The 16,699-nt window shown below is 43.1% G+C and overlaps 2 protein-coding genes and 1 pseudogene across 3 annotated transcripts in view; 2 read left to right on the top strand and 1 right to left on the bottom strand.

Annotated features, from left to right (window-relative positions):
- Positions 1 to 14,481, top strand: part of ANKRD6 (ankyrin repeat domain 6) — a 208,980-nt gene extending 194,499 nt beyond the window's left edge. The window contains exon 23 of the mRNA XM_074368623.1: positions 13,102 to 14,481. The gene's annotated coding sequence lies outside the window, so the exon portion shown is untranslated. The remainder of the gene's footprint in view (positions 1 to 13,101) is intronic.
- MDN1 (midasin AAA ATPase 1) overlaps positions 1 to 16,699 on the bottom strand; it is a 140,073-nt gene that overhangs the window by 14,794 nt on the left and 108,580 nt on the right. For both annotated transcript variants that reach the window (XR_012508730.1, XM_074368618.1), the window contains exons 75-88: positions 16,303 to 16,449; positions 15,645 to 15,771; positions 13,786 to 13,891; positions 13,123 to 13,238; positions 11,834 to 12,319; positions 11,364 to 11,590; positions 10,623 to 10,775; positions 10,278 to 10,447; positions 9,360 to 9,521; positions 6,976 to 7,113; positions 4,682 to 4,823; positions 3,215 to 3,393; positions 2,504 to 2,653; positions 1,641 to 1,785 (exon numbers count right to left, since the gene is read on the bottom strand). Coding sequence is in view for 1 of the 2 variants with exons in the window: in XM_074368618.1 (XP_074224719.1) it covers positions 1,641 to 1,785; positions 2,504 to 2,653; positions 3,215 to 3,393; positions 4,682 to 4,823; positions 6,976 to 7,113; positions 9,360 to 9,521; positions 10,278 to 10,447; positions 10,623 to 10,775; positions 11,364 to 11,590; positions 11,834 to 12,319; positions 13,123 to 13,238; positions 13,786 to 13,891; positions 15,645 to 15,771; positions 16,303 to 16,449 (2,448 nt within the window). In the remaining variant the exon portion in view is untranslated. The remainder of the gene's footprint in view (positions 1 to 1,640; positions 1,786 to 2,503; positions 2,654 to 3,214; positions 3,394 to 4,681; positions 4,824 to 6,975; positions 7,114 to 9,359; positions 9,522 to 10,277; positions 10,448 to 10,622; positions 10,776 to 11,363; positions 11,591 to 11,833; positions 12,320 to 13,122; positions 13,239 to 13,785; positions 13,892 to 15,644; positions 15,772 to 16,302; positions 16,450 to 16,699) is intronic.
- LOC123615063 (translation machinery-associated protein 7-like) lies at positions 14,083 to 14,481 on the top strand (annotated as a pseudogene).

The following is a 16,699-nucleotide window of genomic DNA, read 5'->3' as shown; positions in this document are numbered from 1 at the left end:
CTATTCACAGAAAATTTTTGCCTACATCTGCTCTAAACCGTACTTACAACTGTTTACATACAACTGTTTGGATGGTGCATTTCATTAAAGAATAGTAACCGATCCACTAAAAAATCCTAAAAACCACAACAATAGGAGTATTTTAGAACAGATAGGAAATGCCAGTCTAATTTTCAGTTATCATTGGGAATAACTGGTGGACATCAGACTTCACCATACACAGAAAATACAACATGCATTCACATGGGAATAATCTTATTTGAAAATGACTTATTTATTTAAAGAGCTTTTCTATACTTTGGACACTTTAGAAATCAGTTATATTGTTAGCAAAAAAATATTTTAAAATAATTGCTTCCTAGTTTATATACACAATAGGTTAAAACAAACCTGGATATTTTTCTAGGGCAAAGAGCTTATTAGAAAACCAGTGGATTTTAATTTTCTTAATCTTATGCTTGCTTGGTTGTTGAATTTAAGGTTGAAGTCAGATTGCAAAATTAAAAGGCAATGAAACGGCCTCAGAAGCAACAACTTAACTACATTTAAAAAGTAAACCAGAGAGTCACAGAGCAAAGAATGTTCTAACCACAAAGAAAGCCTGTTATCAAATCCTTAACCAAATGGTGTTGTTAAATATTAAATTCACAAATTTAACCAACAAATTATTTTTAATAACCAAATACTTTAAACATGAAAAATGCATTTTAAATTTAGGAGAGCCATATACTCACCTCCTAGATTTAGCAGATGTTAACATTTTGCCATAAATGTATCAAATTTCTGTCACTTTTTAAGAAACAAACGGTTTACAACTATCTGGATTCTGATGCCTTCACCCTTCCTACTTCCTCAGAGGTCAAACATTTCTTTTCTGTGCTTTCATACATTTGATGACTCCATAAACACCACATAGTATTGTTTCTTGTATTAAATTTTTACATAAACAGTACCTTTCATTTATTCTTTTGTAACTTGTTATTTTTGTTCCACTGTGGTGTTTTCATTAGCTTTCTAAATATGTAACTGACTCACTAAGAAGCAGGAAGAGGCTGCCCCGTCTCTCTGTCTGGTTACTCACCATGAGGGGGGCCTCAGCTACGGTAGCATCTCCCACACGGTGCTTTCAATACCAGAAAGCACCCCCTATGGGAGTCACACTCGGTTGAACAGTGGGTGACACAGGCACTAGGTTACTGTCATGTGCCATGTGATTTCTCTTGGGATTTTCAGTTTCACTTCCCACTATGATTTTATATTTCAGACTAAACACACAACATAAGCACAACAATCAATAACTGAAACAGTCATTTCCCTGGAAAGCAGTCACTGGGCTCCGCGAGAGGCCCGGCTCTCCGCAGACTGCGTATGTTAACATCAGCCCAGGAGGCGGGCCACGGTGATGGCACCACCCCGCACAGCAGCCCTGGAACCCAGGACGGGATGACACGAGTGACAGAGACCTGCTGGCTTCCAAGCATTAGGTCTGCTTAGAGGAGAAACACGACAAAGAAAAAGCAATTTTCTCAAACTGGAATTGAGCTGCTGACCAGACGTGATCATGACCTAGCCACAACACTGGCCTGAAAAGAAATTTTCAATGACTTCCAACTGGGTTCCTTAGATTTTGAAAGACACACCTTCTCCTTCGTGGTCTGTGTCCTCACTGCCATCCTTGTCTTCACTGTCCAGGTTCAAGTCATCCGGAATGTCCAAGGCCTCAGGTTCTGGCAGTTTTTCCTGGTTGCCGTGGTAAGGGTCCACTTCATTCTCATCGTATTCCCTCTTTGGATAATGGAGAGAACAGGGAAAAAAAATAAAAAACTTTTTTAAAAAGTAGCTTTCACATATAATTAGCTCTAAGCACAGCCGACCCTTGAACAACACAGGTCTGAATAGTGTGGGTCCACTTACACGGACCACTTATGTGGATTTCTTTCAATAAATACATGCTGCACAGGTCTGTAGTTGGTGGAACCCGGGGACGCAGAGGGTCAACTGTAAGTTACGGGCAGATTTCCAGCCTTGCAGGCGGTCAGTGCCCCTAATGCCCAGGTTATTCGAGTGAGGGTCAACTGTAGTTATGTTGGGAGAATACAATATCTCTTCCCTAAAATTACCAGCACACATTAGAATGTTACTAATATTTTTAGAATTCTCATGTTTTCAAAATTTCAAATTTCACTTTCTGTGCACGTTCTGCACTGAAAAGTTTTGTGTTACTTAATCTTGAAGAAGAAACTGAAGTTTATAGGAAGAAATACAAAAAAGGATTTAGCTTCTAAACTATAGCACAAGCCCAAACAGCATGAAGACCACCTCACTGGTAACCAGGAGTAAACTACTTTATGTCTGGTTCATAAGCTCTGTTGCACATTCTTTTATGAGGCAGCGGGAAAACAAATGATAAGTAGGAAGAAAACGTCCTGAGCCCTTGGAGCTATGCGTCGCAGGGGCCTTGGCCTTGAGTCAGGGGAGCAGATCGGTTTTGAATCCTCTTTACCTCGTCTATCTGTTCATTAATTTTATCTTGGCCTTGTCCCTCATCATCAGCTGCTGCTTCCTTTTCTTCCTTCTTATCTTGCTGGTTTTTATCTCTGTTTGACTTCCCAGCATCTAAGTTGTCATCTTTAGCAACAAGTTCAGAATCTTCCTAAATGGCAGAGGAAGAAAAAACAAAATCATCAGTCTTGATCTAAAAAGCTGTTTTTACATAGGTTGACTCCAGCTAATGCAGCTCTTAGACTGTCATTTCTGCCTGGGCCAATCCCATAAACATCCAGCTGACAGGGCGTATGTGGTCCTGTAAGGAAGGGTCCGGGTCTAAGCGGAGGGCGGGAGTAAGAGCAGGTGTGTGAACGGCAGGCCGGTGGAGCTGTGCTGCTGTGTCATCACACCCAGCCCAGGGTCCCCTAAGCTAAGAGCTGGAGAAGTTCAGTGGCCAACAGCAGAATCAGAGTGTCTACAGTGAGTTTTACCACTTCCCTCCTCCATAACACTTGAGGTGGCTCAGGTCAGGCTACTCTTTTAGATCTGAATACAATTAATAACATAGCAAAGAACAACGTAGGAAAAAAAAAAAAATGGAAGAAACAGAAGAAAAAAAAAAAACCGAGACAGAAAAGGAAGAGCAGTGAACGACGGAGTGGTAGTTGGCAGGAAGACTGCCTCCCCTCAGCCTGGGGACTGTGCGATGGGGCAGTCTTTAAATTACCTCATCCATTCCTGGTCCTGTTTCTTCAGTTTTACTGTCTTCTTCCTCCTCCTCATCGTCCTCATCTTCGTCATCACCCCAAAGCCTCTCATCTAGTTTGTCAGCTTCCTCACCGTTCAGGTCACCCATCTGTTTATCCAGGTCTCCGCCCTCACTGTCTGATTTCTCATCATCCTCATCTGAAAGGGAAGACACTGAGTGTAGTTCGGCAGATCCCAAAACTGTGTGTGTGGGAGAGGCATGGACCCCTGCCTGACCTGGCGAGGGTCCTGCCTGGGGTTTACTGCCCGTTTCTACAGAACACCCTTCTAGAGCTCCTGAAGTAGTCCCACTGTGTTTTGCAAACTGTTTGGAGGAACAAGGAGGTCTACAATGTGTTATGTGAACAGACTGTAAGAAGGTAAGAAGGGTGGGGAATGGCTGTCAGGATGTCTAGTTCTGGTGCTGGCAGGATGTTCATCGTGGGACTCAGCAGCCTCACTGGGTTTTGGTTTCCTGTCTGTGAAATGATGAGACTGGACTACAACATTCCTCAGGTTCCTCCTCCATCTCCAACATACTATATACGTCAATGGTTTTATCCAACATCTCAAATCACGTGTCTAGCTCAATTCATCAGAATTATCTTGCTTTTGTCTTTGCGCAAGGTCTACTTTGATAAAGGTTAAACCCTTATGCTACTCAGGCAAGCATACACTCTTCTACTCTGAGGTCAACTATCATTTCTGCAAGATATTCACACTTACAATAAGACTCTATATTTCAAATTAAGCTTTAAACAGAAATTTAGGGCAACAGCTGAATTATGGTACAAACATGACATGATTAATGTGCTGTAAGAAATCATATTCTCAAATAACTGTTAATGACATGGAGTGTGGAACGTTAAACGAAAACAGCAGGCTGTAGAAGTGTTCATGGTCTCTGCATGTGTGTGTACATACGCGTCATACAGGAAGAAATAACCCGAAATTTGTTAAGTGATTCGGGTGATAGGCCTAAAGGGTATCTTGCTATTTCATTCCTGCGTTTTCGTTCCAAATCATCTACAACAGACGTCTACTATTTTTGTAATTAGGGACAAAAATTACTTAAAAAAAAACAAAAAAAAAACCTACTCAGAACAATTTAATTTGAACTGAGAGCCAGGCTCTGTTAGGGCTCATCTCCTTGCTCTTCCAGATGTCCCCGAAGGGCACTGCTTGGCCAATGCTGCCAGCACACGAGGCAGCCAGACGTCAGTGTCTCTGTTTACTCAGAGAAGAATAATCTCCAAAACAGATCACAGCCTCCCGACTCGGTGGAGGTGGTGACGGTGCACTTGCGTGCTGACCTTTCCACCCGCAGTTATGCAGAGGAACCAACTTGTTCCAAGAGTGTAACAGGCTCTGTATTGAGGATCTGTATTTTCCTGGAGAAAATATTTATTTTTCAAAAACAAGAATGAAGTGATGGATAATCTCAAACCTTGTCCTTCAAGCTCCCCATCATGCATTTTCCCATCAAAGTCTTCTGACATCTCGATGGCATTATCCTCGCCCTTAATGTCTGGTTTTGAGTCAGGATCTTCCTTATCCTTTTCTTGGCCCTTCTGAAATGTATCTTCTGCCTACATCAAAAAGCATTATAGAAAACACACATGAACACGGTAACTTTACTCATGTTTACTCAGCTCTAAATAGAATATAAATGTTGGGGTTTAGTGGTATAAAATTATCTCTGGGGAGAGAAAAGAGAACTAACAGAGATAATACACAAAATTTGTGACTTGCTTTAACATTTCTGTAGTTAATTTCCAGTTTTATTGCACATGTTATTAGAGAATATAGAATTTTATTGAGGTTTTCTTCATGTGAGTTTAAAAAAAAAAATCCAGAGATATTTTAAGACTGCATTCTGTCTGTAGGATAAAAAAATTCATCAGTCTTATTATATTGCCCATAAATTTAGTATCTATTTTGTCTCTGATATCTCATAGTCAGCACCACACTGTGAATATAATTTTCTTCACTTTTCCTTAAACTATATATTTCTACATAATTTAGGCAATATTTTGGGCAAATGATTCACGATTGTTACCTCCTTCATTAGGGCTAAATTTTAAAATGATAAAACCTCATTTTAAAAATTCTAAGCAAAACAGAAAGAGTAAGTTCCCCTGGCGCCATCTTCCTGCAAAAATCCTAATGAAGTTATCACCAGTGACATTCTGGAGCATCTTTTTATTCATAAGTCACCGATGGATACTTATAATACAGGTAATATGTATCAATACTTGCCTCCCAGCATCTTTTTAAACAAAAAAGGGATCATGCCGTACAAACTGTTTTGCAATCTGCTTCTCTTAAGTTAAAAAATGTCTCAGATAAATTTCCATGTTGATACATATAAACCTATCTCATTCTTATTAATCTGTAATATTGCTCTGCATGGATAGTATCATAATTTAAGTAATTCCCTCCTGATGAATATCTGGATTCTTTCACAATTTTCACCATTATAAATAAGGCTGTATCCTTGAATAAACACACCCCCTTTTATACATATTTATCTTCGACCCTTTTTAGCATTTCTGTAAGAAAACATGGAATTCCTTGGTCAAAGAATACCCACAATTTAAAATTTATTAGATACTGCCAAATTGTTTCAGTAGCCTTTTATCCCACTTAATGTTTTTTTGCATTGGATTTGTACTTTTCTGTTAGGTTTACTTTTATCTTTTTCCCATTAACAAATTACTGTGTGCTGATTAAGTTAAATTTGAAATACAGAAAGGGCAAAGTAACAAATATATATAAAATGTATATTAGAACTCTACCACAAACACTAGCATTATTCTTTTGGTTTTTTATTTCTTTTCAGTTTTCCATTCAAAGGAAGACAGGAAGTTTGAATTGGTTTGCTCTTCTATTTTTCATAGTTATAACTATACTTAAATAGAAATTTACAGCCTGCTTTAAATTTAGAAGATAAGTGATAAAAAGAAATTCCACTACCTTTTATTTCTTCAAGTCATGGTTGATTAATCTAAATGACTAAGAGTAGCATGTTTTTCTTTTTAAATTTTTTTTTTTCTTTTTTTTTTGCAGGGAGAGATAATTAGGTTTTACTTAATTATTTTTAGAGGTGGTACTGGGGATTGAACCCAGGACCTTATGTATGCTAAGTATGCCCTCTACCACTTGAGCTATATACCCTCTCCCCCTAAAAGTAGTATGTTAAAAAAAAATTGCTTCCAACTAAGACTGGAACTTAAAAAAGCAACACAACAGTCTTAGTCCAAAGAATCTAAGTATTTCAAAGGCATGCTTGATACCAACTAAAAAAGGATGTAAATTTTAAAATTTTAACATGTCTTAAAGGCACACAACAATAAAACCTATTAATAGCAAACACTGGCATTGTTTTTAAATGCAATTACCACTTAAAATAGCCAAGCTTTTTATCCTTAAATGAACCGATAACCAAAAATACTCTCTAGAAAATCATCAGCAAAAATCTCCCCATTTAAAATAAAAAATAAAAAATTTTTAAATCATTTGTCTCCTAAATTATAGCTGAGCTGCAAAGTTCCTTTCTGTGTGGTCTTTATGCTTTTTATTTACACCCACTCCCCAAGCTCTAGTATTCTTAGGGTACTGAGACCGCAGTTTGAAAACCATTAACCTAGTAGGAAAATATATGTAATTTAAATATTGAAAAAGGAAAAAGGAGCGAGCTCCTGTAAACTATATACAAATTTCACACACGTGAAGACATACCTGCTCTTCATTTTCTATCTTGTCACTCACATCCTTCATGCCCTCGCCTTCTCCAATTCCACCTCCCTCGTAGTCATGGAACTCAGTTGCTCCCTCTCCTGCTGAATCCTCCATAAATTCTTTGGGCAGGCAAAAGCCCTTGGAAATGGAAAGAGTGGAAGTTAGGTACAAAAGTAAAAAGCCAGGGGGCGGCATGGGGGGTGTGTGATTTCCGTTCCTTCCTACAGGAAAAAATACTACAAACAAAAGATTAACTGTTTTCTAGTTCAGTATTTTAGATCTCATGGAAGTACAGTAGGCTTCTGACATTCCTTTCTTCCTTGGTGATACTTGCAGTTTCAAAGCTTGACATCAGATTTAATACATGAGGTGTGGACTTAGTGGAGGCCTCTGGGGCATAGTAATTTGTCATTTTGCCAAGACAAAAATCTGAATGAAGTACTCTAGGATGGTATTTGGGAGGAAGTGGGGGTGGAGGTAGGGTGTAGAACCTCTTTAAACACTAAAAAATATGCCTTCCTCCCAGCTCTTGAAGTAAATCTGTCACTCCCAGGGAACATAACTGGACTGGGCTGTCTGCTGCCAAGGCACCTGGCACCCAGCATGGCACGGGGTCTAGAGTTAAGAACAAGGTCAGACACAGCAACACCTGTGAAGAGTTAACTGTGCTTCATGTTGGAAAACTGCCTGTAAAGAAAGATCAACTACTAGCGTGTGGTGCAAAAGTGAATAGAAAAAGAAGTAAAACAGTGGCTTTCAGACATTTTAGCAGAGGAAATACAAGCTATCAAGATATCTGTCAATCCGAGGATGAGCAGGTATTACAAATAAGCTGTCAACTAGCAAGACCAAGATCTGAGACCAGCAGACACTGATCATGACCTGGTTACACTGAAGCAGCTTCCAATGGGTTCGGTGCTTTAGTCACAACAAAGGTCTATTACCCTAGCGCTGTGTCTAATCCACTTCCAAGTGCCCTCAGCACTCCTCACGAAGGATATGAATACAACTCGGACACTTGTAAAATTAAGGGACAGGCAAACTCACCTTCAGGATGTATATTAGAAAGCTGATTAAAGATACATTTTGATTAAAATAGTGATATACATTGTAAAGAAATATGTTTAGATGCAGAATAAACCAGAGGAAGGAGACTCAGATGTCCCTCTGCGGGGCACATTACTACAGCAGCTGCAGCTGTGACAGCCACTGGGCTCCCAACACTTTGCTTGTATCAGAACCACTTCTACCCTCACACCCTTACCCCAGAACACCTGGGTCTGACAGGCCAAAGCCACTCTAGAACCTGTCAGACAAGAGCAATGGTGCAAGTGGACAAAGTAGCTGATCCAGTTCAGGGCATCCTCAACATACACTGTCCTGCCACTGTCTTGCATGTAATGTTTCCTTCAAAAAGGGATAGGATGTAAAATTGGGCTCAATGCCCATCAGATGGATTAAATCTGAGCCTCATTCATTTATACATTATTCAACAAAGATGCACATTTATCATCTAGATACAAGGTATGGGCTTGCCACCTGTTTTTTTTTTAACCCTTTCCAGTGTTCCAGATACTCAGAACTAAGAACTCTTGACTGTTTACAAGAAGCCTAGACCTCATCTTTAGTTTGTAAATTCCTATTTTCCTCAAGTGAACCTCATCTGTATTATAGTTAGATTCAGAAAAGATCTTGGAATACTAAGGACATAAAAAAACAAACTACACACGCAGTTGAAGGTGGTTCTCACAAGAATGCAAATCTCATTTTACACACGAGGAAACTGAGATTAAGTGACTAACTCACTCAGAGTCCAAGAACTGGATACTCCTGTAACTAGACTTACCATACCGCCCTGGGCCTGCTGGATCTGTCTTGTCTCCTGCTCCTGAATCTCAAGGGTAGGGTCTACAATCTCTACAGCTGCAGTGCTTTCCCCAACACCGGGTACACGGCTGAATGAATGACTTCCTAGTAGAGGAAAAACACTGCTCCTCCCCTCCGAACATTAAGAGCCCCATTACCATTTCACCACGATTAAATATAAACGACTTAACACTTAATAGCCTTAAGGGTTCATTTATCCTGTAAGTCTAGCTCAGAGTTACCAGAAGAAAATTTCAAATTGGAGACAGGGAGAGAAGGGTGTGAACGAAAGTGGCAGCCTTTAGACTGGCTCTGGAGTCTAGGGAGCTCACCAATGGGGGACATGTAGGTTTCAAGACTGGTGGAAACAGGCTCAGTAAATGGGTGCCAGACAAAGCCTTAGAAAACCCACAGAGGGAGCAAGTCATCAAAATAAAGCAGCTCATTGCACCAAATCCTGGTGGGTGTGGAATACCTGGGCACCTGCTGCCCCGTGGTGCTGCCGTGACAGCCCTTACCTTCTGAGCCAGCTCCGCAAAGACCTGGGCGAGCACGGAGAGCAGCTTGGCAGTGCTGCGGTGAGTTGCCAAGGACACGGTCAGGAAGAAGAGGACAAGGTCTGAGTACCTGGAGACCATGGGCACCAGGCGCACCAACAAGCAGCAGGACTGGGTGAAGAACTGGGGGCAGAAGAGATGAGAAGGTCTGCTCACAGCAGGCTTCCCGGGGGGGGGGGGGCGGGTAACAACGTTCTGGCACTAGGTAGTGACGATGGCTGTACAACACTGTGAGTGCACCAAATGTCACAATGGTACGTTTCATCTACACACAGATATACAGCGTCTGCTCACTGAGACTTCTTCCTTATTCACACAAACCCTCACAAAACTATACCTTCAATTCTCAAGTCACTTAGGTCTCAGTTAACAAGGTTGCTTTTTAAAAAATATTTATTCTATTGGGAATCAAAGTTGGCGCTGGAGGCGGTGCTAAAGAATAACACACTAGTCCTACAAAATAAGTTGCTTCTTTGGCCTTAGGGAGATGACAACGTCATCCTCTTTCGGCATACTGTAAGGGGAGTAGTGTTTGCATGGTGCGGCCACTGAGTCTTCAGTGCTGGCGGCAACACCTACTATTAGCATTACATACACCCAGGAGTACGTGACTGGGGTGTGAAAGAGCCCCAAGGTAATGGATGTTCTGACTGCTAGCGTTTCTGCACCTATGCGCCTTACAACTGCAACCCTTAGCCAGCAAGCCCTGAGCTTTCCAAAGTTTCTCAATGAGGTTTACATGTACAAACAGATCAAATTCTTAGTGATCTGGCTGAGGAGGCCTGCTTTGGGACCACCGTGTGGAGCGAGGAGAAACCCCCTCTGCCCCTGCTTGGCCCACTGCGGATGGCAAGGAGCTTGTCAAGAACCACCGGTTACCGTGTGCTTGGCCGCTAAGCCATCCTCGCCGTATGACTTCAGCCTCTCCAACAGCTCAGAGACAGCGGAAATTATTTTCTGCACATGCAAAGTGCTCACGTCGGCCCAGAAGTCGTCCTCTAAGATTTTGGTTAGATGTCCTGACTGCAGTCTCTCAAAGCCTGCTGCCTCTTTCATTCACAGAAAAAAACGACATGTTGAGTAACAGAAAATAAACCCTTTCCTCACCATTTCATCCAATAATCATTTCCAATATTTGTCCTTAAATATTTAGCCCCAAAAATGGACCATCAACTAAAAATTAAATCAAGTGGGAAGCTAATTTTCCCCCAGTTTCAGACATACCCTCCTCTTCTTGTGTCCTTGTGTGGTCAGTGCTCTCTGTTTTCTTACTGTGTCTTTCTGTTAAGTTCTGGATCGCATAAAGGATGGCCCGGATGGCAGTTTCCATTTGCCCTGAAAAATCCTCCACAAGCCCATCATCCAGCGTTTGGTTTCCTAGCAAAGTAACATGGTACAAAACAATTTTTTAAAAACCTACTCATCTGCTTCAGTGCCCCTGGAAACCATTAACAGTCCTCATTTGTCATTTTAATAAACAGCCACGTGCTTAAGCACCTGCCATGGTTGGGCCACTGTGTCACGCAGTGCTGGGAACAGAGATGAGTGAGACACGCTCCCTGCCCAGATGAGCCTATAAGGTTACTGTCTTGTATTAATTACCACAATATTGCCAAAAGAAAGCCAAAAATATGAAAATAGTTAAGATGGTGCATATGAACACCAAATGTCAGCCCTCAGCTTTCCAGTCGAAAGAACTTCCCGGAACTGCAGTGGGCCTGGGCTGCCCCCACACGTGTGCTTTAAAGTGAGCAACGTAATGAGCATCCAGAGGCAAGGGACTCAAACTAAAGAGGCAACGAAAGTCAAGAGCTGTGGGCTCCGACCATACTTGCCCGCCTCAGAACCCTGGACAGACACTTCTAGAACAAAACACAATGTGCCTTCAGGACCGCCTGGACTGAAGTCTCCGCGACATCATCCCTATGCTGGGCCTTTAGTCCCTTGCTGAACAACAGTCCTTACCTCCTTGGCTGCCTGGGGCGAGCAAGTGTGTCTTCCAGGCAGTAAAATCATCTGTGGCTTTATTGATCTCTCTTCTTACGTATTCCAGGCTCTCAACTAATGCCATTTGTGAGTCTGTTTGCTCTCCCTCTACCCCTGGAAGAATGAACAAGGACTCTAGGCCTTGCAAATGAGCTGACACCTGGGACAGGAAACTCAGCCCAGAAGAGCAAACTTCAAAATCTTTCCTGCAACAACAGAAATGCCACAATGTTGAAAGGAAGGTGGTACACCCCCCATACCCCTCCCCTCCAACCACTAAAATTCACTGTATCTAGAGATTTACAGCTAGACATATGCCACAAAGCACTATCCAAGTCCACCGGAAAACTGAGGACTGAGGCATAACCCCTTTCATCATTTCACGCCATTACTAAACTCTGAACAAGGGCCCACACACAGAGGAAGAGCAAAGACGTACGCACACTCACCAAGAATGAAACAGAGTCTCACAAGACTGCTGCCTAATTTTGTCAACATCAGCTTTCACTGACTGAATGGTTTTCAGCATCTCTGTTAATCTCACAGTTGACTGTTGCCAAAGCTGGTCCTGTTTCCTCATCCGGCAACCAGCAGGCAGCTGACTTCCAGGAACTGGGGATGGGTAGCTTAGATCTGATGGGATAAGGTCCAGCATTGCACCGGAAAGCTGCCTCTTGGTGAGCTCTGGGCCTTCTAGGTCGGGGGCAGAAGGTTGACCCTGTGTCTGGACATCGCCTTGGCCTGGAGCTGGGCCTGCACCGGGGCAGCACTGGAGGAGCCAGGAGAGCTGCTCAAGCAGGATCTGGCTCTGCATGGCCAGGTGCTGCAGCCTCTCCGTCCACTGCTGCACCCCATCCTGAGGCGGGAAGGCCACGGGGTAGGTGGGCGGCCCCGCCAGCCTGCCGTGAATCTCCTGCATGCAGCTAAGGAGGTTCCTGTGCAGAGACAAACCCACAGGGAAAACACATGGCTCCTCACACTGTCACTGAGATGTTTTTAACAGTAAATTCACTCACTTCTGAATAAAGTATGGGCTTTTCCACATAATCAAGAAAAGATCTCCCCAGATAAGTAAAAAGTCTGTTAAAAAGCCTTCCCAGTACTCAGCAGGGAAGCATCGGCCCCACTGCTTATCACCTGCCCCCTACAGCGCTCTCACATCTAACAGGCCAGCCACTTTTTTTTAATCTAGTAAATGTAGTACTTTGCTAGATAAATTTGTATGAGTCGAGAAGAAAACAGCTGACGCTCAAGTACTTACAGCCTAGAAATACTACCTCTCAGCCAAGAGCCCACTCAGCAGATGACAGCTTCCCGGCCACCCTCATCTCCTAAGCATCTCCACTGAGGAATGGCCCTGTATGGCTCAGCAAAGTGCACTCTGTAATCCACAAAGCCTAGTAAACTGAAGGCAACTCAAATCTGATCTGTGCCCAGAGACTGGGGTGCCCCGATACCAAGAACCCTGTCCTTCCGCCCGCACGGACTGCTGACCATGGATGCCCTCATTCTCGACCCAGGTGTGGTTCAGCCATGACAATTTTTACTGTCTGACTTGGCCCTGAACTCATCCCCCAGGGGTGCTGCCAAAACCAGGGGGGCAGAGCCAAGGGAAACCCCACCCTCCTCTCCAGGCCTCAGACTCTGTTTCACGATTAGGAGCAGCACGTGCAGCAACTCTGAGCTGATACACGATTCTCCCCAATTCGTTCCACAGATGCAACCAGTCCGCCGATACCTGAGGAGGATCCACTGCTCCGTCAGCGTGGTCAGGGAGCGCCGCTGTCGGATCAGCACCTTCATCAAATGTGCCGAGAACCCTTTACACCGCTCCACGTTGCCCACGCCCATCTCCTGGTGGCGGGAGGAAGAGGGAAGAGCGTGCTGAGGGGCTGCAAACACCACACCCACCCAGGCAACGTGGGGAAGTGCTGTCCCACACTCCGGGGGAGCCCTGGCTTAGGGACGCTTGGATGTGTCCCCTCTAGAGGTGACATGTTCACCTCTGTGAGCAGCACTTCTCAAACCACACTTTCACAGATGACTGACGTGCCATGAACGGGAACCAGGTTTAACACCAAAATTGAGTATTAGTGGTCTTCTCTAGGTTCACAAGGGGGAAAAGATCTGAGGATGGCATTCTCAGTGCTGTTTTTCTTCCGTTATTTTTATTATGCATTTGGTCCTGCCAGCAAATGTGAGTGACAGGACTTATTATAAGACACTCTGATTAAGCACAAAATTACATTGATTAATATTCTAAGTTTAATGATATTCTGCAGAAAGCGCAGTCATTTCCAGTAATGGGCTGTGATCACCTGACAAGATCTGAAGATGCAGCCCTGGATGAACAGCGAGGAGTGTCCCTGGGCCCCTCAAGCCCAAGGCACTACCATCCTACCTTGGCAGGAGCTGCTAAGGCCGCAGTAAGCCTGGCGTGCCGTGCAAGGGAGCGGTAGAAATATTTCTGGCACCCATCCCACGAAGATGAGATTTCTGCAAGCAGCCTGGAAAGGAAATCAATGTGACTTAATAATTAAAACCACTACCTCCACCCCAGACCCTGCAGACTCAGAGACTGGTCTATTTAGTCACAACCAAAAGCCAAGAGAGCCTGAACAGATTTACTTCTGTGAGGACCCACTCAGTCAAGCACCCATCAGTCCTTCATTCAAAGCATGTATCATGTACTTAGCACTGGAAGTACAGTGGGGAGGTAAATTATGACAATACGGTTTCCTTAATAAAAACATTATATGAAGGTGGCAAGAAGCCCCTGAAGCAGCCCAAGAAGCAGGCCAAGAAGATGGATGAGGAAGATAAGGCATTCAAGCAGAAGCAAAAAGAGGAGCAGAAGAAACTCTAGGAGCTAAAAGCAAAGGCTGCGGGGAAAGGTCCCCTGGCCACAGGTGGAATCAAGAAACCTGGCAAAAAGTAAGCTGTTCCTTGTGCCTGAGGCAATGATGATCCTTAATTCCATTCCTGTTTAAACATCTGGATTCCCTGCCATAACATCTGTTGCCACCTGTAGCTACAATGAAGTGTTGTCTTGCAACCTATTGTACATTTAAGAATAAACTTTCGTTAAAAAAAAAAATCATACAGCGGCTCGTCTTCTCTTTAGTTCCTCTCAATCATTTCTACCTTAGATGTGAAATCAGCATAAACCCAGTCCAGAATCCTGTCAAAATGTGCTCTTAAGTCTTTGTTCCATCCTGAATTCTGTACCACCTGGAATTAAACCAACTCATTTGAAATGGCAAAAAAATTAAAATAAATTTTAAAAAAAACATTATAGTTATCTTGGCAGTAGAGGCGAGGGACCATACATTCTGATGCCTTCAGGGGCCACGCGGATAACACACATGACTAAGGACAGCCAAGCACAAAATGACACATGGCAATGACACCTGGCCTCATTGGGGAGGGAGAAGCACCAGGCACTGCTGCTGACCACAGAGAACAGACAGCACGCATCCTATCAAAAGGAGGGCGCAATAGCCAACTTCTCACCACGTGGGAAAGCAAGCTCACTCAGCCAAATTTTCCAGAAAAACTGAAAATCCAGAATGTTTATGTAAAATTTCTACTTTTTACAATGTTGCAAATTCAAATTTGAAGCACTTCAGAGGGCCACTGAACAAAGGAAATATACATGTATGCTGTACTCAGCTCACTTCCACAACCTCTGCTGTGGTTACCAACAGAGGGAGCTCTGTCTCCAAAGCTTATAGGCTCTCAAATTCAAGAACATGTGAGAACTTATAACAGGTTTATGTATATGGAATAGCTAGAAATGTGGTCATTCTTTCATGGATTTTCACCTATACATTCAGATCAAGGAAACTCAAAGGACCAAAAATATAACGGGAGAGAAGGAATCAAGGAGGAAAGAGAAATGAAAAGAAACTTAACAATTACTAACTAACCCCTAGCACTTGCTTTAAATGCTCAAAGTAGACCCTTGTCTTCTTCACCCCACGAGACCCCCAGCAGAGCCCACACCACCCAATGTTTCTCATTCTTCCTTTACCTTTTCTAATGAAAGAAAGAAAAGAAAAGGGAGGGGGAAAAAAGGAAAGAAAAAAAAGGAAAATTAACACTTATTGAGTGCTTACCACCTGCCATTCCTGAGCCAGGCACCTTTCTAAATGTTACCTTCATAGCAAAGCTAGGACAGAAGTGCTGTTATCCCCGCTGTGGCAAATGAGGCCATGGAGTTTTAAGTGACTTGCTTCCTTTGTAATTAAAAACACAAACCTAGAATCAGCCTCCTGAGTGCTGCTGACTATAGACAGTGCGCTTCGGAGATCCAATGGGTGGAGATGAAGCATCTCTTGAGGGTTTTTTGAACGGGCCCAGGCAAGACCTTTGCGATATGACAAACCTAGGAAATAAACAGCCTGTGTTTAAATACAGAAACTCAGAAGAGAATGGATGCGCCCCACCCTGCTGCCCCCACACCACTACCGCTCGTTGTCTAGTCCTGGGAACAGCACTGCCCAGAAGCTTGTCAGAAAGTGGATGCTCAGGCCCTGCCCTACTCCTTCTGCAACAGACTCCACTTCCGCCCTTCAGCAAGATTCCCCAAGTGACTTGTACACGAGTCAGAGAAGCACTGCTCTCTGTACAACACTGGAAGGGTGGGTACTGTTTAGCACATGGTGACAAAAGTTAAAAAAACATGGTTTCTGAGAAACATTACAAAACTGTGAAACTGTTTGGGAATCAAAAATGGTTCATCATAGGATTTTCGTATGTGTGCCTGGAACTCCTGGCATGGCATGTCCCAACTTGGCCTGCCACATTGTTTCCCACCATCTCATCTATCTCTAGAAACGTCCCCCAAATCACCCTGTCATTTTTCTTCCTAAAGGCAAGTGATTATACTTCATCAGGTTTCCAGCAAGAGCCTTACCGGCTTTTGCAAGGTGTTTAAAGAGGTCTGCTAAAGCTCGCTGCTTCTGCATGAGAATGTGCTTGGCTTCTGATCGCTGCTTCTCCTTCTCTGCAGAGGGATCCACCTTTAAGCTCTGCAGCTCAGTTACAGAGGAAATTACTTCGCCTGCAGGGGAAAACAGAAATCCCAAGGAATTTCTAATGTGTTCAAATTACCCAAGATCAAGGACCTTTTGAAAAACAAGGGCCAGGTGTCATTTGTCTTTGTATCTTGGGTAACTAGCATAGTCCGTAGCATTTGGTAAATTCTCAATAACTCAAAAGATTAAGAAGCAAAAAGAAAAATAACAACACATGAGGCTTCATTATCTCTTGATAACAAACAACCCAAATAAAAGTAGTTATTCCTTTTTTTA

Source organism: Camelus bactrianus, chromosome 8, assembly GCF_048773025.1.
Source record: "Camelus bactrianus isolate YW-2024 breed Bactrian camel chromosome 8, ASM4877302v1, whole genome shotgun sequence".
Classification (NCBI taxonomy): domain Eukaryota; kingdom Metazoa; phylum Chordata; class Mammalia; order Artiodactyla; family Camelidae; genus Camelus; species Camelus bactrianus.
Note: the sequence above shows the minus strand (reverse complement) of the source record. Positions and strands in the feature narration are given on the sequence as shown.